The sequence below is a fragment of the Nerophis ophidion genome, linkage group LG05 (genome assembly GCF_033978795.1).
Source record: "Nerophis ophidion isolate RoL-2023_Sa linkage group LG05, RoL_Noph_v1.0, whole genome shotgun sequence".
NCBI classification, from domain to species: Eukaryota; Metazoa; Chordata; class Actinopteri; order Syngnathiformes; family Syngnathidae; genus Nerophis; species Nerophis ophidion.
Genome location: NC_084615.1, coordinates 35,585,240 through 35,605,920, shown reverse-complemented (window position 1 = coordinate 35,605,920; position 20,681 = coordinate 35,585,240). Strand labels below are relative to the sequence as shown.

The 20,681-nt window shown below is 46.1% G+C and overlaps 1 protein-coding gene across 1 annotated transcript in view; it reads right to left on the bottom strand.

Moving 5' to 3' along the window:
• scml4 (Scm polycomb group protein like 4) overlaps positions 1 to 20,056 on the bottom strand; it is a 32,234-nt gene extending 12,178 nt beyond the window's left edge. The window contains exon 1 of the mRNA XM_061900718.1: positions 19,930 to 20,056. Within this exon, the coding sequence (XP_061756702.1) occupies positions 19,930 to 20,006 (77 nt within the window). The 5' untranslated portion in view covers positions 20,007 to 20,056. The remainder of the gene's footprint in view (positions 1 to 19,929) is intronic.
• Positions 20,057 to 20,681: the final 625 nt, after the last annotated feature.

Here is a 20,681-nt window from a genome sequence, read left to right as displayed (position 1 = left end):
AGGGAGGCGTTCGGGTGGCATCCTGACCAGATGCCCGAGCCACCTCATCTGGCTCCTCTCGATGTGAAGGAGCAGCGGCTTTACTTTGAGTCCCTCCCGGATGGCAGAGCTTCTCAGCCTATCTCTAAGGGAGAGCCCCGCCACACGGCGGAGGAAACTCATTGCGGCCGCTTGTACCCGTGATCTTATCCTTTCAGTCATGACCCAAAGCTCATGACCATAGGTGAGGATGGGAACGTAGATCGACCGGTAAATTGAGAGCTTTGCCTTCCGGCTCAGCTCCTTCTTCACCACAACGGATCGGTACAACGTCCGCATTACTGAAGACGCTGCACCGATCCGCCTGTCGATCTCACGATCCACTCTTCCCTCACTCGTGAACAAGACTCCTAGGTACTTGAACTCCTCCACTTGGGGCAGGGTCTCCTCCCCAACCCGGAGATGGCATTCCACCCTTTTCCGGGCGAGAACCATGGACTCGGACTTGGAGGTGCTGATTCTCATTCCGGTCGCTTCACACTCGGCTGCGAACCGATCCAACGAGAGCTGAAGATCCCGGTCAGATGAAGCCATCAGGACCACATCATCTGCAAAAAGCAGAGACCTAATCCTGCGGTTACCAAACCGGAACCCCTCAACGCCTTGACTGCGCCTAGAAATTCTGTCCATCAAAGTTATGAACAGAATCGGTGACAAAGGACAGCCTTGGCGGAGTCCAACCCTCACTGGAAATGTGTTCGACTTACTGCCGGCAATGCGGACCAAGCTCTGGCACTGATCGTACAGGGAACGGACCGCCACAATAAGACAGTCCGATACCCCATACTCTCTGAGCACTCCCCACAGGACTTCCCGAGGGACACAGTCGAATGCCTTCTCCAAGTCCACAAAGCACGTGTAGACTGGTTGGGCAAACTCCCATTTTGATTGATTGATTGATACTTTTATTAGTAGATTGCACAGTACAGTACATATTCCGTACAATTGACCACTAAATGGTAACACCCGAATACGTTTTTCAACTTGTTTAAGTCGGGGTCCACGTTAATCCATTCATGGATTAACGTGCACCCTCAAGAACCCTGCCGAGAGTATAGAGCTGGTCCACGACTAGGACGAAAACCACACTGTTCCTCCTGAATCCGAGGTTTGACTATCCGACGTAGCCTCCTCTCCAGTACACCTGAATAAACCTTACCGGGAAGGCTGAGGAGTGTGATCCCACGATAGTTGGAACACACCCTCCGGTCCCCCTTCTTAAAGAGAGGAACCACCACCCCTGTCTGCCAATCCAGAGGTACCGCCCCCGATGTCCACGCGATGCTGCAAAGTCTTGTCAACCAAGACAGCCCCACAGCATCCAGAGCCTTAAGGAACTCCGGGCGGATCTCGTCCACCCCTGGGGCCTTGCCACCGAGGAGCTTTTTAACTACCTCAGCGACCTCAGCCCCAGAAATAGGAGAGTCCACCACAAATTCCCCAGGCACTGCTTCCTCATAGGAAGACGTGTTGGTGGGATTGAGGAGGTCTTCGAAGTATTCCTTCCACCTATCCACAACATCCGCAGTTGAGGTCAGCAGAACACCATCCGCACCATGCACGGTGTTGATAGTGCACTGCTTCCCCTTCCTGAGGCGGCGGACGGTGGTCCAGAATCGCTTCGAAGCCGCCCGGAAGTCGTTTTCCATGGCTTCCCCGAACTCCTCCCATGTCCGAGTTTTTGCTTCCGCGACCGCTGAAGCTGCACACCGCTTGGCCTGTCGGTACCTGTCCACTGCCTCCGGAGTCCTATGAGCCAAAAGGACCCGATAGTACTCCTTTTTCAGCTTGACGGCATCCCTCACCGCTGGTGTCCACCAAGGGGTTTTAGGATTGCCGCCCCGACAGGCACCAACTACCTTGCGGCCACAGCTCCGATCTGCCGCCTCGACAATAGAGGTGCGGAACATGGTCCACTCGGACTCAATGTCCAACACCTCCCTCGTGACATGTTCAAAGTTCTTCCGGAGGTGGGAATTGAAACTTTCTCTGACAGGAGACTGCCAGACGTTCCCAGCAGACCCTCACAATGCGTTTGGGCCTCCCAGGTCTGTCCGGCATCCTCCCCCACCATCGCAGCCAACTCACCACCAGGTGGTGATCGGTAGAAAGCTCTGCCCCTCTCTTCACCCGAGTGTCCAAAACATGAGGCCGCAAATCCGATGACACAACTACAAAGTCGATCATGGAACTGCGGCCTTGGGTGTCTTGGTGCCAAGTGCACATATGGACACCCTTATGTTTGAACATGGTGTTCGTTATAGACAAACTGACGAGCACAAAAGTCCAATAACAAAACACCACTCGGGTTCAGATCCGGGCGGCCATTCTTCCCAATCACGCCTCTCCAGGTTTCACTGTCGTTGCCAACGTGAGCGTTGAAGTCTCCCAGTAGGACAAGGGAATCACCCGGGGGAGCACTTTCCAGTACTCCCTCGAGTGTTCCCAAAAAGGGTGGGTACTCTGAACTGCTGTTTGGTGCGTAAGCACAAACAACAGTCAGGACCCGTCCCCCCACCCGCAGGCGGAGGGAGGCTACCCTTTCGTCCACCGGGTTGAACTCCAACGTACAGGCTTTGAGCCGGGGGGAAACAAGAATTGCCACCCCAGCCCGTCGCCTCTCACTGCCGGCAACGCCAGAGTGGAAGAGGGTCCAATCCCTCTCGAGAGAAGTGGTTCCAGAGCCCTTGCTGTGCGTCGAAGTGAGTCCGACTATATCCAGCCGGAATTTCTCGACTTCGCGCACTAGCTCAGGCTCTTCCCCCCCCAGTGACGTGACGTTCCACGTCCCAAGAGCTAGCTTCTGTAGCCGAGGATCGGACCGCCAAGTGCCCTGCCTTCGGCTGCCGCCCAGCTCACATTGCACCCGACCTCTATGGCCCCTGCTATGGGTGGTGAGCCCATTGGAGGGGTGACCCACGTTGCCTCTTCGGGCTGTGCCCGGCCGGGCCCCATGGGAACAGTCCCGATGGCGAGCGCCTGGTGGCCAAAAAGAACATGTCACAATGTATTTTAAAAAGTTATGTGAACTAGAAATGTATGTTTGTTTGGTTAAATGTTGTATTTAGAAGGTATGTATGTTTATCTATTTACAAAAAAGTGCATGTGTGTAAGTACATATTTTTGTATTATTTGTTAATGGGCAACTTAAATGTAAATGCTGAATGACTATATTTCTTTTTGTATTACAAAATTATTAGAAAAGGTAACTTAATTGAATGTAAAAAAATGTATGTTGGGCATATAAGCTTTTTTGCTTCTGCCTGTTTCAGTCATGTTATTCATTTTTGAATCGTGTTCCATGTTTGAATATGTTTTTGTTAGACTGAAACTGAACTGAACTGAAAGTATTATGGCGTTTTAAGGCCATCTGCACTTTTTATGCTACAGTACAACCTGCCCATAAACTGAACTTTCACTACAAACTGCCATATCCATAACGCCAATCCGTGTGGCTGTATGAACTGCGAATGCACATATGGACTGCGATCAGTCTCATATGGCTCCTATAAACTTTAACTTTTGATATTATAAACTAGCTAAAGTACCTCCTACATGAAGTTAAAGTACCAATGATTGTCACACACACACTATGTGTGGTGAAATGTGTCCTCTGCATTTGACCCATCCCCTTGATCACTCCCTGGGAGGTGAGGGGAGCAGTGAGCAGTAGCGGCCGGGAATCATTTTTTCTACTGCTTATTCCCTTTGGGGTCGCGGGGGGCGCTGGTGCCTATCTCAGCTACAATCGGGCGGAAGGCGGTGTACACCCTGGACAAGTCGCCACCTCATCGCAGGGCCAACACAGATAGACAGACAACATTCACACTCACATTCACACATCAGGGCCAATTTAGTGTTGCCAAGCAACCTATCCCCAGGTGCATGACTTTGGAGGTGGGAGGAAGCCGGAGTACCCGGAGGGAACCCACGCAGTCACGGGGAGAACATGCAAACTCCACACAGAAAGATCCAGAGTCCGGGATTGAACCCAGGACTACTCAGTACCTTCGTATTGGGAGGCAGACGCACTAACCCCTCTTCCACCATATATATATATATATATATATATATATATATATATATATATATATATATATATATATATATATATATATATATATATATATATAAATATATATACATATATACATATATACATATATTCATACAGTACAGGCCAAAAGTTTGGACACACCTTCTCCTCATTCAATGGGTTTTCTTTATTTTCATGACTATATACATTGTATATTGTCCCTGAAGGCATCAAAACTATGAATGAACACATGTGGAGTCATGTACTTAACAAAAAAAGGTGAAATAACAGTGTAGAGGTTATTCCCTACCGGTTCCACGGATACCACGTCACAGGAGTCAGGTGTGCTGTTTAACAGAGTTTTAATCAGCATATGACCTAGTGCACAATCTTTTCAGTACACTCTTTTCAGATGTCTCTCTCCAGTTTCTCCTACCCCTCTCCTTCGCTGGCTGCTCACTGTAAAAGACAGCTGATTAGATTAACACGTACCACCTGTGAAATCTAATCACCTGCCAGCTGTGTCTTACTGTCACATGCCCCGCCCCTAGTCAATGGTGCTCCGCCCTCAACACCATTGACTGAGACGGTGACCTTTTGCTCCTGCAGCACTCTGACCACACCCTCACCCCCCAAACTGAAAACATATTTTATATTATATGTTCTTCAAAATACCCACTCCTTGCTCTGATTACTGCTTTGCACACTCTTGGCATTCTCTCGATGAGCTTCAAGCACACCTGTGAGGTGAAAACCAATTCAGGTAATAAAACCCTTTACACCGGCTTCCGTTTGGGCAATATGTTGTAGTCCGTCATGTGACTTAAACAAAGTGGTGGGCCACCAAACCAAAAGCGAAATAATCAAACAATGCGATAGAATACAGTGGGGCAAAAAAGTATTTAGTCAGCCACCGATTGTGCAAGTTCTCCCACTTAAAATGATGACAGAGGTCTGTAATTTTCATCATAGGTACACTTCAACCGTAAGAGACAGAATGTGAAAAAAAAAGCCAGGAATTCACATTGTAGGAATTTTAAAGAATGTATTTGTAAATTATGGTGGAAAATAAGTATTTGGTCAACCATTCAAAGCTCTCACTGATGGAAGGAGGTTTTGGCTCAAAATATCACGATACATGGCCCCATTCATTCTTTCCTTTACACGGATCAATCGTCCTGTCCCCTTAACAGAAAAACAGCCCCAAAGCATGATGTTTCCACCCCCATGCTTCACAGAAAGTATGGTGTTCTTGGGATGCAACTCAGTATTCTTCTTCCTCCAAACACGACGAGTTGAGTTTGTACCCAAATGGATACATGGATGATACAGCAGAGGATTGGGAGAATGTCATGTGGTCAGATGAAACCCAAATAGAACTTTTTGGTATAAACTCAACTCGTCGTGTTTGGAGGAAGAAGAATATTGAGTTGCATCCCAAGAACACCACACCTACTGTGAAGCATGGGGGTGGAAACGTCATGCGTTGTGGCTGTTTTTCTGCTAAGGGGACAGGACGATTGATCTGTGTTAAGGAAAGAATGAATGGGGCCATGTATCGTGAGATTTTGAGCCAAAACCTCCTTCCATCAGTGAGAGCTTTGAATGGTTGACCAAATACCTATTTTCCACCATAATTTACAAATAAATTCTTTAAAATTCCTACAATGTGAATTCCTGGATTTTTTTTTTTTTCACATTCTGTCTCTCACAGTTGAAGTGTACCTATGATGAAAATTACATCCCTCTGTCATCATTTCAAGTGGGAGAACTTGCACACTCAGTGGCTGACTAAATACTTTTTTGCCCCACTGTATATCCCTATTCATTATCAAAAAAAGATTTGTCGAGTGACCTCAAGGATTATTGGTCGGTCGTGTTCCCAGACATATCAAACTATCTGGTGCTCCAGACATTCTTCACGACAAAATAGATAAAAACTTGGAAAAACATTGAGGTCTACAACTTATTTGTTTGTGGCTGGGTCAAGTAAATTGGTATCGAGACTCTTCCGGATTTATGCATAGGTTTTGCTCTAGGAGGGTTGCATTTCCTGATTTAACTTAGTGTCCACTGCTATGTTGGTTGTCTCATTGTTGTTGCACGCACTGTTTAGGGATACGCATGTTTTCCCCTGTCTTTATCAAAATATAACTATAGAGCTCAACATTGTGTATGTGCTAAAAGCTTCATATATGATGGCTACCTTTGGTAAAAGCTTTACTCTTTTAGGTTATGTTTACATTTTTTATTTCTTTTATTTAGACTCGCCGAGTTGTTGGTTTACGAAACAATTGTAGCAAAAATGCGTTTTAAGAACTCTGAAACAAGATACAATACAAAATATCAAGATAATACTAAAATGGGAAATAGTAAACGTTACAAGTATTTTAAACAAAACTTTAACAAAGTGATCACTGCAAATGTATGCGTTCTTCGGTTCGGTCTGCTCCCTTGGACTGGAGTGCATGCCAGTTTTCTTGCTGTTTTTCGAAAAATCTTGCACTTTTCTCACCCTTCTTTATTAGGTCTTGAGCAACTCCAATGAAACTTATCCTTTTCGCATTACTAATGTATTCAAGAGCCTAAAAAAATGCAATTTTCTTTGAGAAAGGCAAAATTCAGCCCAGAACGCTTTGACAACAGACGCTTGCTGGGCCACCACTTCGAGTGTCACATGTTTAATTAGCCCGACATCACGTCAGGTGAATACAACCTACAGGGACTCAAACTGGTTGTTCATCTGTATCACTGATCATTACCCTTATCTATACCCGTCACAGTCATGCTTAAGTGCGGGTCTACTGTTCGCATTACGCGACTCTTAAGTTGCCCTATGTCCTATGTTGTGGTTTTATGTTACGTTTAGAGCTGGGAGTCTGCTACACTTTATAGGTGATTTTTAGCGACACACGCCTTGCTACCACCTTATCGTGGTTGAAGTGTTTGAGTGTCCCAAAGATACAAGGAGTTATGTTGTTTTGGGGCTTATTTGCCCCGTGGTAGGGCCTCGCAAGATAAACTGGTCCTAGGTGAGGGACCAGACAAAGAGCAGTTCGAAGACTTTTACGAAAAGATACCAAGAGCTATGCGGCAGCAGACGGCAGGGTGCTTGGCTGTCCAATACTCGGCTACAATAGCCAGCTCTTGAGACATCACCGCGCTGGTGTGGAAGGAGCCTAAGCTGGTGCGCGACGTGGAGAAGTTCTGACTGGATCTAGTCGGATTCACTTCGACGCACAGCAAGGGTTCCAGTCCTCTTGAGAGAGGCTGACAAGCAGTACTTTTTGCCCTGCGGCTCGGGGCCTGTACGTTCGAGTTTAACCCAGTTGACGAGAGGGTATCTTCCCTATGCCTCCAGGTAGAGTGATGGGTCCTGACTGTTTGCGCCTACGTACAAAATAGTAGTAAAGAGTAGTCGCCCTTTTTGGATTCATTAGGGGGGCTACTACGAGGCTTCTACTTAGAGACTTGAATGCTCACATTGGCAATGACAGTGAAACCTGGAAAGGCGTGATTGCGAGAAACCGCCATCCGGACCTGAACCCGGTTGGTGTTTTGTTATTGCACTTTTGTGCTTGTCACAGATTATCCATATCATACCCCATGTTCCAACATAAAGGTGTCCATATGTGTACTTGGCAGTAGGACACCCTAGGCCGCAGATCGATAATCGACTTTGTGGTTGTGTCATCGGATTTGCGGTCTAATGTTTTGGACTCTCAAGTAAAGAGAGGGGCGAAGCTTTCAACCATTGACCACCTGGTTGTGAGTTGTGAGGAGTGGGGGAGGATGCCATTCAGAACTGTCAGGCCCCAACGCATTTTAGGGTCTGCTGGTAACATCGAGCAGTCTCCCATCAAAAAGAGTTTCAATTCCAACTTTGAACATGTCACAAGCGAGGCACTGGACATTGAGTCCAAGTGGACCATGTTCCATTCCTCTATATACAGTTGATTGGAACTTTAGCCTCTTGGTGATTGGTGCCTGTCATGGCGCTAATTCCAGAACCCGGGTGTGGAGGAGACCCACCCGGAGATCCTTAAAGCTTGGCATTTTTTGTTGTTGACAAGACAAGACTCTGCTTTTGGATTTCCAAACTGGGGTGGTGGTTCTTGTCTTTAATAAGGAGAACCAGAGGCTGTGTTCCACTAATTGTGGGATCACATTCCTTAGACTTCCCGGCAAGGTCTTTGCAGGTGTACAGGGGGCAAGAGGAGCATTATGGTTTTTGCCTTGGTCGTGGAACTGTGGACCAGTTCTATACTCTCTGCAGGGTCCTCGAGGGTGCATGGGAGTTTTCCTAACGAGTCTTACATATGATTTGTGAACTTGCAGATGGCATTCGACCCTGTCCCTTGAGAAGTCCTGTGAGGAGTGCTCAGAGAGTAGGGGCATTGGACCGCCTGATTGTGGCGGTCCGCTCCCTGTATGATCGTTGTCAGAGCTTGGTCTGCATTGCCGGCAGAAAGATGGAACCCTTTACAGTGAGGGTTGGCCTCCGCCAAGGCTGCCCTTTGTCACCAAGTCTATTCATAACTTTTATGGACAGAATTTCAAGGCGCAGGCAGGGCATTGAGGGTATCCAGTTTGGTGGCTGCAGGATTAGGTCTCTGCGTTTTGCAGATGATGTTTGCTGGGTTCATATGGCCAGGATATTCAGGTCTTATTAAATTGGTTTTCCGCCATGTTTGAAGTGACTGGCATGAGAATCAGCACCTCCAGTCTGTGGTTTTTGCCCAGAAAAGGGTGGCCGTTTCCGGTTTACGAAGAAGATCTTGCCCCAAGTGGGGGAGTTCAAGTACCTCAAAGTCTTGTTCAGGAGCGAGGGAAGAGTGGTTTGTGAGATCAACAGCCGGATTGGTACGGCATCTGCAGTGATGTAGACCCTGTGTTGATCTGTCGTGGTGAAGGAGCTGAGCTGGAAAGCAAAGCTCTCAATTTATTGGTGAATCTATGTTCCCATTCTCTCTTTTGGTCATGAGCTTTGTTTCGTGACCGAAAGGGTACCTGCGGCCAAAATACGTTTCCTCTGTCGGTTGGCGGGCCTCTCCCTTAGAGATAGGTGGGAAGCTCTGCTGAGTAGGAGCTCAGGAGTAAATTGGGGAGACTATGAATTCCAACTGGCCTGGGAATGCCACAGGATTTCCCAGGAGGAGCTGAAGGAAGTGACTGTGGAGAGGGAAGCCTGAGCTTCTCTGCTTAGGCTGTTGCCCCCGCCCCCCAACGCGAGATGAGCAAAATAAGATGGATGGACGGATGGATTATTGTGTGTAGGAGGAGGGGCATTGTGTATGATAAGTCTTTTCAATACAGTAAACAATTTACAAAATTCCAATGTGTGTGCATTCATTGTGCACGCGTGTGTGTGTGTGTGTGTGTGTGTGTGTGTGTGTGTGTGTGTGTGTGTGTGTGTGTGTGTGTGTGTGTGTGTGTGAACATCATACATCTAACAAAATAATTACACAACCTGAAGTTCAGGGGGCAGGAGGAGCATTATGGTTTTTACCTTGAGGAGGTAGGGGGGTTGGAGGGCTGCCATTTGCACAGCACATTTGAGACATGTTGATTTGTTGCTGATGAGCAGTGATTATAATTAAGTTCATGATTAGCTTCAGGGGAGACAGCTTTGCATCTGCTTTCACATGACTTCAAGTTAATAATAAGTCACATAAAATTGTTCACTCTCTGATCAATATTCAATAGATACAGTAAGTAGACATTGTGTATGTCATATGTAGCGTATGTCTCTGTGTGTAAATGCATGTTTTCCAATCAATGTTTAATTCTAGCAAAAAGCTCCTGAATGTATTTACAGCTCAGGCAGGGCATCGTCATGGCAACAGACGAGAACGAGAGCCAAGTCATTTGACACACCAGGAATGAATAAACAGCTCTTCAAGTAGGTTTCACACAAAAAATATTCTGTGAAAACATGCAAGAATATACTTTCTATCATATAATATATTAGACATGTGAAATATCTGCAAAAACGTGGAATTGAAAGACATCCACAATAGGTTGGTAGATGACAATAAATCTAAAGTTAAATATAAGTGTGTTTGTGTATATATATATATATATATATATATATATATATATATATATATATATATATATATATATATATATATATATATGCAGCACGGTGCCAAAGGGGTTAGTGCCTCACATAATGAAGGTCCCGAGCTCGGGATCTATCATCTTTCTGTGTGGAGTTTGCATGTTCTCCCCATGACTGCGTGGGTTGCTTCCTCCCACCTTCAAAGACGTGCACCTGGGGATAGGTTGATTGGCAACATTAAATTAGCCCTCGTGTGTGACTGTGAGTGTTTTCTGTCTATCTGTGTTGGCCCTGTGATGAGGTAGCGACTTGTCCAGGGTGTACCCTGCCCTTCCGCCCGTGTGCCGCTGAGAGGCTCCAGCAACCCCTGTGACATCGTAAGGGACAAGCGGTAATAAATGGATATGGAGATTGATAGATAGATATATATATATATATATATATACTTACACAGTGCATTTCCACATTTTGTTATATTACAGCCTTATTCAGAAATGGAATACCTTAATATTTGACTTATGATTTTTGTCATATATTATAAAATATTATATAATATAATTTAATGTATGTATATATATATATATATATATATATATATATATATATATATATATATATATATATATATATATATATATATATATATACATACATACATAATAACCCTACCCTCTAGTTTTCCAAGAGGAAGACACCCAAAGCATACTACGAAGACAAAACAGAGAAAACAACCCGGTGGGCCTCCGAGAGGCGGGATGGAAGAAGGGCCAACAAGGACGGATCACACGGTAACGACCGCAAGGATATCGGCAAAAGAGAAGATCCCAAGGAAATGTGGGTGTGGCTGGGAGAAAACAACAACTTTAAGAGGGCTTCACATCCACATGGGAAAAATGAAGTGTGGTGGTGGGTGCCTGATGCAACCCTGCACTGCCCCGGCAAGGGCAGGTCAGAAGAATGGGATCCAAGGACGGGTAGGCAACCACAGTGCCAAAGGGCCCAATGTTGCAGAGGTAGAGCAGGAGGAAAGGAGGGAGGAAGGAGAAAGGGATGTTAACGAGCCCCAAGAAGTGAACCCAGTAGCACCCCCAAGCGACCTAAGAATAGAGTCAAGTCAAACGGCCAGGAACCTGAAGAACCCACTCCGAAGGAACAAGATCAAGTGGCCAGAGGCCAATGAGACCGGGGAGTGGAGAAAGTTGGATGAACATCTCAGCGGGCTGCTGCAAAATGCGAAGCGCGGGTCAGTGGTACCCAAGTAAAAAATTGTTTGTGGAAATCCTCTATGAAGAATGCAGCAACAGGTATGGCGAGGTGACCATCAGAGAGGCCACAATAAGATCAAAGAGCAGGAGGGAGAAAGAAATTGATGACCTGGTGGCAAACAGAAGGCAGCTACGTAAGTGTTGGAGGAAAGCAGAGGAGTCTGAGAAGGAGGGCCTGATACCTCTCTGGGATGAGATCAGAAGACGCCTTGCTAACCTCTGGAGGGCAGAACGTATCAGAAGACGGAGAAAAAGGAAAGAGAATTAAAGATCAAATTTCTTCAGGAATCCATTTAGGCATGCACGCGGGCTCCTTGCGGAGAAGACAAGTGGAACCCTTGATATCTCCAAATAATAACTAGAGGAGCACATCTGCACTGAGTACAGTGACCCAGCAAGGAACAACCCGCTAGGCTCCCCAGGGTATGTTCCCAGACCCTCAGATCCATCAGCCATGTTTGATACAGCACCACCCAAGCTCAGCGAGGTCAGGCAGGTGATCCAGCGGGCAAGATCTGCTTCAACACCAAGACTGGACGGAATACTGTACAGGCTGTATAAGAACTGCCCTGGAGTGTTGAAGCTGTTATGGACCCTGATGAGAATTGCCTGGACTAAGCACACCATACCATCCGAATGGCAGAGGGCAGTGGCAGTTTCTATTCCCAAACAACAGAACCCTAAGACCATCGAGAAGTTTAAGAGCATAGCCATACTGAATGTGGAGGGAAAAGTCTTCTTTTCTGTGATGGCTAGAAGAAAGACTACCTACCTCACGAAGAACAACTACATTGACACCAGCTGCCAGAAAGCCGGGATTCCAGGTTTTCCTGGTTGCGTAGAGCATGGGTCAATGATTTGGGAACAGATCCAGACCACTAAGAGGGAGAAGAAAGATCTGCACATCATATGGTTAGATATAGCCAATGCCTATGGTTCAGTGCCACACATGCTCATAGACTATGCCACGGAATCCTTCTACATCAGGACCATGTTTAAGATCTACTTCCAGGACATGCACATGTGCTTTGCACTGAAGAAGGTGACCATTGGATGCTCCATTTCCCCCATCCTCTTTGTGGCAGCTTTTGAGGTCATCCTGATCGGGGAAAGGCAGGTGGTGGGTGGTGTCCGGCTGCCTGCAGGCCAGAGGCTCCCGCCCCTTAGGAGCTATATGGAAGACATCACCTGCCTGCTACGAACCGCCCCATGCACTTCCAGGCTACTTAAGAGGCTGGATGAGCCGATCACCTGGGCCAGGATGAAGTTCAAGCCTCAGAAGTCAAGGAGCCTCTCAATGCGAAAGGGGGAGAGAAACGACAGAGTCACCTTCACCATCAGCCGAGAAGACATCCCACGCATCGTGGATCAGCCCATCCGAAGCCTGGGAAGACTATATACACCTGGTTTCTCAGACAAGGACATGGGAAAAATCATCCTCCAGCAGCTTTCAGAGGGCCTGTCTAAGATCGATGCAAGCCAGCTACTTGGGAAATACAAGGTGTGGTGTTACCACTTCACCCTGTACCCAAGGATGATGTGGCCTGTGAAGCTGTGCGAAGTAGCGTCATCAGCTGTAAGCCGGATGGAAGCCAAAGCCAACTCTTTCATCCGAAAATGGCTTGGCCTGCCACGGTGCTTCTCAGCTGCTGGCCTTTATGGATGGAACTCACTCCAGCTACCCCTGAAATCTATCACCCTGGGCTACAGGCAGGAGAAGGTAAGGCTGGTGATGGAGCTAAGAGACTCCTCCGACAGGGCAGTGGCGGATGGAAATGCCAGAGTCGAGACTGAAAGGAAATGGAGGGCCAAGGAGGACGTCCAGAAGGCAATGGGGAGACTGCAACACCAAGAAGTCGTGGGCATGGTCCAGACAGGCCGGGCAGGCCTTAGATGGACCGATCCACCAATCCTATGGTCCAAGGCAGGTAGGAAGGAGAGGAAGGACCTTATTGTTGCTGAGGTCACCAGGATTGAGCAAGAGGAGCTCAGAGTAAGGTCTGTGGCACAAGGGCAGCAGGGGAGGTGGACAACCTGGGAAGGTGTCTCGAGCCGAGCAATCAGCTGGGAAGATTTCTGTAAACTACCACAGGCTCAGCTCAGTGTTCTCATCAGGACGACATACGACACCCTCCCGAGCCGTAAAAACCTCCACCAATGGCTTGGCACAGAGCAATCCTGCGACCTCTGCGGGACCATCAATGCCTCACTCCAGCATGTTCTGTCAGGCTGCAAAATGGCGCTGACACAGGGTCGGCTTAGATGGCGGCACGACCAAGTGCTCAGCAAGCTGGCAGAGATGCTGGAGAAAAGTCGTCAGCAGGCAAACAACCAGAGTCCAGCAGAGTGCCAATGCAGGATCCACTTCCAAAGGCAGGGGGAACCTGTGACACATTCCAGCAAGAGACCATCCTCCAAATTATTAACACCAGGGGCGTCGTGGAAGATGGAAGTTGACCTGGGTAGGCAGCTCCAGTTCCCACAGGAGATATGCAGCACCACCTTAAGACCAGATGTGGTGCTGTGGTCTGCAGCTGTGAAATCAGTAGTAATGATTGAGCTGACAGTGCCATTGGAGGAGGGGCTGGAAGCTGTTTACGAGATAAAGAAGGCAAAGTATGCAGACCTGGTCGCGGAGTATAGAGAAAGTGGATGGAGTGTGAGGCTGTATCCGGTGGAGATGGGAGCCAGAGGCTTTGTGGGCAGAACAACACCACGCCTGCTCAAGGACTTGGGACGACGTGGAGCCACCCTGAGCAGATCCACCAAGGAGCTTTCAGAAGCAGCAGAGAAAGCTAGCCACTGGCTCTGGCTGAAACGACGCGACAAGGCTTGGAGAGCAACATCTAATTAGGTTTTGCTGCAGGGGGTGTCAGGGAGACGTCCCTGTTCACTGCCCCGCCACCGGGAGATGTTCTGGGCGAAGGGTCGAAACATCAATGAGAGGTGGTCCCCAGGTGAAGACCCTGCAGCAAAACCTTTTCTGGTATGCGATCAGGTTTAGGCCTGCCTCAGGGAAGAGGACGCCCCTACCATGCACAGTCCACCACAGGCACCGGTGGAGGTGCGACAGGCCTAAGGCCCAGCGGCAAGACCACCTTGCTGTAATTAAAATACATGCATGCATGCATGCATATATATATATATATATATATATATATATATATATATATATATATATATATATATATATATATATATATATATATATATATATATATATATATATATATATATATATATATATATATATATATATATATATATATATATATATATATATATATAGACATACATATTCAAACCCCGTTTTCATATTAGTTGGGAAATTGTGTTAGATGTAAATATAAACGGAATACAATATTTGCAAATCCTTTTCAATCCATATTCAATTGAATGCACTACAAAGACAAGATATTTGATGTTCAAACTCATAAACTTTATTTTTTTTTGCAAATAATAATTAACTTAGAATTTCATGGCTGCAACAAGTGCCAAAGTAGTTGGGAAAGGACATATTCACCCACTGTGTTACATCACATTTTCTTTTAACATCACTCAATAAACGTTTGGGAACTGAGTAAACTAATTGTTGAAGATTTGAAAGTGGAATTCTTCACCATTCTTGCTTGATGTACACCTTAAGTTGTTCAACAGTCCGGGGTTTCCGCTGTCGTATTTTACGTTTCATAATGTGCCACACATTTTCCATGGGAGACTGGTCTGGACTGAAGGCGGGGCAGGAAAGTACCCACACTCTTTTTTTACGAAGCCACGCTGTTGTAACACTTGTCTTGCTGAAATAAGCAGGGGCGTCCATGATAACGTTGCTTGGATGACAACATATGTTGCTCCAAAACCTGTATGTACCTTTCAGCATTAATGGTGTAAGTTACCCATGCCTTGGGCACAAATACACCCCCATACCATCACAGATGCTGGCTTTTGAACTTTGCGTCTATAACAATCCGAATGGTTATTTTCCTCTTTGTTCCAGAGGACACCATGTCCTCTGTTTCCAAATATAATTTGAAATGTGGACTTGTCAGACCACAGAACACCTTTCCACATTGCATCAGTCCATCATAGGTGAGCTCAGGCCCAGCCAAGCCGGCGACGTTTCAGGATATTGTTGATAAATGGGTTTGGCTTTGTTAGTAGTTTTAACTTGTACTTACAGATGTAGCGACCAACTGTAGTTACTGACAGTGGTTTTATGAAGTGTTCCTGAGCCCATGTGGTGATATCCTTTACACACTGATGTCGGTTTTTGATGCAGTACTGCCTGAGGGATCAAAAGTCTGTAATATAATCGCTGACGTGCAGTGATTTCTCCAGATTCTCTGAACTTTTTGATGATTTTACGGACCGTAGATGGTAAAATCCCTAAATTCCTTGCAATAGCTCGTTGAGAAATGTTGTTCTAAAACTGTTCAACAATTTGCTTACAAAGTGGTGACCCTCACCACATCCTTGTTTTTGAATTACTTAGCATTTCATGGAAGCTGCTTTTATACCCAATCATGGCACCCAACTGTTCCCTATTAGCCTGCACGCCTGTGGGATGTTCCATATTGGTGTTTGTTGAGCATTCCTCAACTTCATCAGTATTTATTGCCACTTTTCCCAACTTCTTTGTCACGTGTTGCTGGCATCAAATTCTAAAGTTAATGATTATTTGCAAAAAAAAAAAAAGTTTATCAGTTGAACATCAAATATGTTGTCTTTGAAGCATATTCAACTGAATATGGGTTGAAAATGATTTGCAAATCATTGTATTCCTTTACCATGAATTGATAAACGTGGACCCCGACTTAAACAAGTTGAAAAACTTATTCGGGTGTTACCATTTAGTGGTCAATTGTACGGAATATGTACTGAACTTTGCAATCTACTAATAAAAGTATCAATCAATCAATTATTCCGTTTATTTTTACATCCAACACAATTTCCCAACTCATATGGAAACAGGGTTTGTACTTTGTTAGTGTTAAAATTAAATCATGTTTTCACCTTCACGCCATGTCCCGAGTAATCCGTCTACCTTCCTGGGAGAACGACCCCGCAGTAAGCTGCGACCCCCCCCATCCTGACACCTATAATATGGGATGTTTAAACATCAGATCATTGTCTTCCAGAGAGCTTTTAGTTAATGAGGTTATTAGAGACGAGAATCTAAATGTCATTGGTCTCAGTGAGACTTTGCTCAAACCAGATTAATTTTTTCCGCTTTAAAGGCCCACTGAAACCCACTACTACCGACCACGCAGTCTGATAGTTTATACATCAATGATGAAATATTAACATTGCAACACATGCCAATACGGCTGGTTTAGTTTACTAAATTGCAATTTTAAATTTCCCGCAGAGTTTCTTGTTGAAAACGTCGCGGCATGATGACGCGTGCGTGTGACGTCCCGGGTTGCAGGGGACATATTAGCGCAGCACCATTTGCGGCTAAAACTTGTCTCTTATCATCGCGCAATTAAACAGTATTCTGGACATCTGTGTTGCTGAATCTTTTGCAATTTGTTCAATTAATAATGGAGAAGTCAAATAGAAAGATGGAGGTGGGAAGCTTTAGCCTTTAGCCACACAAACACACGGTGTTTCCGCATTTAAAATTTCCCGGAGGTGAAGCTTTGCTATGGATCAGAGCGGTCATGCGAAAATGGTTCCCGACCACTTGTCAACCGGCAAGGGGCGGCATGGCGTAGTGGGTAGAGCGGCCGTGCCAGAAACGTGAGGGTTGCAGGTTTGCTTCCCACCTATTGACATCAAAGTCCCCACCGTTGTGTCCCTGGGCAGGACACTTCACCCTTTGCCCCCGGTGCCGCTCACACTGGTGAATGAATAATTGGTGGTGGTCAGAGGGGCCGTAGGCGCAAACAGGCAGCCACGCTTCTGTCAGTCTACCCCAGGGCAGCTGTGGCTACAGATGTAGCTTACCACCACCAGGTGTGAATGAATGATGGGTTCCCACTTCTCTGTGAGCGCTTTGAGTATCCAACAATAGAAAAGCGCAATATAAATCTAATCCATTATTATCATTATTATTATTATTAGAAAATTGTGGTAAAAAGTCCCCTCTTACCAGAGATCAGCTGAGCTTGTGCCGTCCATGCAGCTGCCGTCGACTTCCCTTAGAGACTGGCGTCAACACACCCGTGGACACACCCCTCCGACTATCAGGTACTTTTTAATCTCACTAAAAAACTAGCAACACAATAGTAAGGGATTTACCAGAATTATCCTTGTAAATGTGTCTAAAAACATCTGAATCCTTCCCAATGCAATTGCCTTTTTTTTTTTTTTCTAGTCCTTCACTATCAATATCATCATCCACAAATCTTTCATCCTCGCTCAAATTAAATGGGGAAATTGTCGTTTTCTTGGTCCGAATAGCACTTTTTGTTGGAGGCCCCCATTATAAACAATGTGAGGACGTGAGGAGCCCTCACTCCGTGTGACGTCATCGTCTGCGACTTCCGGTATAGGCAAGGCTTTTTTATCAGCACCAAAAGTTGCGAACTTTATCGTGGAAGTTCTCTACTAAATCCTTTCAGCAAAAATATGGCAATATCGCGAATTGATCAAGTATGACACTTAGAAAGGGTGGAGTGCCATCTCCAGGTTGGGGAGGAGACCCTGCCCCAAGTGGAGGAGTTCAAGTACCTAGGAGTCTTGTTCACGAGTGGGGGAAGAGTGGATCGTGAGATCGACAGGCGGATCGGTGCGGCGTCTTCAGTAAAGCGGACGTTGTATCGATCCGTTGTGGTGAAGAAGGAGCTGAGCCGGAAGGCAAAGCTCTCAATTTACCGGTCGATCTACGTTCCCATCCTCACCTATGGTCATGAGCTTTGGGTCATGACCGAAAGGATAAGATCACGGGTACAAGCGGTTGAAATAACTTTCCTCCGCCGGGTGGCGGGGCTCTCCCTTAGAGATAGGGTGAGAAGCTCTGCCATCGGGGGGAGCTCAAAGTAAAGCCGCTGCTGCTCCACATCGAGAGGAGCCAGATGAGGTGGCTCGGGCATCTGGTCAGGATGCCACCCGAACGCCTCCCTAGGTAGGTGTTTAGGGCACGTCCAACCGGTAGGAGGCCACGGGGAAGACCCAGGACACGTTGGGAAGACTATGTCTCCTGGCTGGCCTGGGAACGCCTCGGGATCCCCCGGGAAGAGCTGGACGAAGTGGCTGGGGAGAGGGAAGTCTGGGCTTCCCTGCTTAGGCTGTTGCCCCCGCGACCCGACCTCGGATAAGCGGAAGATGATGGATGGATGGATGGATGGATGACACATAGAGTGGACTTGCTATCCCCGTTTAAATAAGAACATCTCATTTCAGTAGGCCTTCAACAAGGTATCTGCTCCTAACTATACGAGTGCACATATTGCGGGTGCCTTTAAAAAGTGGCAGAGGGCCGCACTAATATCCAATGAAAACCTTAACCTAAGTACTAAATATAAGTAATTTGAGGTGCTTACTATGAGGGTTGTTACACCGCTACCTCTCCATCTGGCTTTTCTCCATCTATCGTCCCCATGGGTCCTATTCGGACTTTATCAGCGAATTATCTGAGTTTGTTACTAATCTTGTGATGCACCTGTAATGGACCCGAGTGGTAGAATATTAAAATGTAATAAAATTTTGCTTGAAACAAATACCGTATTTCCTTGAATTGCCGCAGGGCATATAGTATATGCTTGCCTTGAATTACTGCCGGGTCAAACTCGCTTCCCAAAATAATTAGCGCATGCTTAGTATTACCGCCTGGTCAAACTCGTGACGTCAAGAGTAACACTTCCCCTGTCATCCATCCATCCATCCATTTTCTACTGCTTATTCTCTTTTGGGGTCGCTGGTGCCTATCTCAGCTACAAACGGGCGGAAGGCGGGGTGCACCCTGGACAAGTCGCCACCTCATCGCAGGGCCAACACAGATAGACAGACAACATTCACACTCACATTCACACACTAGGGCCAATTTAATGTTGCCAATCAAACTATCCCCAGGTGCATGTCTTTGGAAGTGGACTTCATCATTTTCAAAATGGAGGAGGCTGATTTCAATACTGGTAATTTGAAATCGCATAAAAAGAAGAAGATTAAGAGCTATTCAGTAGGATTTAAGGTCCAAGCTTACATCACACTCAAATTTTTACTGCATACCTTTGGTAAGTGCCGTAGCGTGAAGAGGTTTTAAAATAATTAGCGCATGCTTACTTTTACCGCATGCTTTTGGTAAGCGCAGGAGTGAGAAGAGGTTTTAAATTAATTAGCGCCCCGGCGGCAATTCAAGGACATACGGTATAAGTATTAAGAGCCCAATGTAGTGAGAGCAATCGTCCCAAAATAAGGATAGATAATTATGCTTGTTCACACTTTATTACAATCGGTCGCTCCAGGGGGTCACCGCAGGTCTCTGGGTCCCGATCGCTCCTTCCCACAGAACCACACAAGCCCGCAACCCGTAACCCAAGGCAGTTGAACACCCCCACAGATCCACAATGCACGACACTTACTTTGGAGGCATGTTGTGGGCTTCTTGGGGTTCGCTCAGGTAGTCTGCGGGGTCTGTTGTGTAGTCCTGGGGATTCATTCCCAGCCTGCGTGTGTCCACCCGGTCGCTCTTGTCAAAACCTGTCGATCCTCTCCCCTGCCTTGCCTGTTCTCTCCTTTTAAATGTGTGCAGTCCTAATGCTCCACAGGTGCATCTGATTTCAGGTGTCGTTCGATTGGGCAAAATGACATGTACTATATTGTTAGGGGCAACAAGCTAAAAAGGGGCAAGGTCTTAAAATACAAGCAAAGTCCACAAGGAATAAAAACATGCAATTAAAAATACAATCAAATTCCAAAAAGTGTAAAAACATGCAATTAAAACCCACGGCAATAAAAACACTCTAAGACAGACCTGGGCAATTATTTTGACTCAGAGGCCAAATTTAGAGAAAAAAATATGTCCCGGGGCCGGTATATCGGATTTTTAGGAACACTAATACAAAACCTCACAATAATGACGGATTGAATGCTAAAAACGTTATGACAGACCGCCTTAGAGAAACACAATGGGATTTTTTATTTTTCTATGAAGAATAAAACACTGAATTTTGACTACACATGAACATCACACCACCTTTCGATCAATGTATTTTGAAATAAAGTGAAACACAAAAAAATGCAACAAATGGTGAAACATGAACGCAAGGGGAACAAAATAAACCCAACTACAATCTGATACATCTGATATGTGCTGAATTTCCCCCAGGGATCA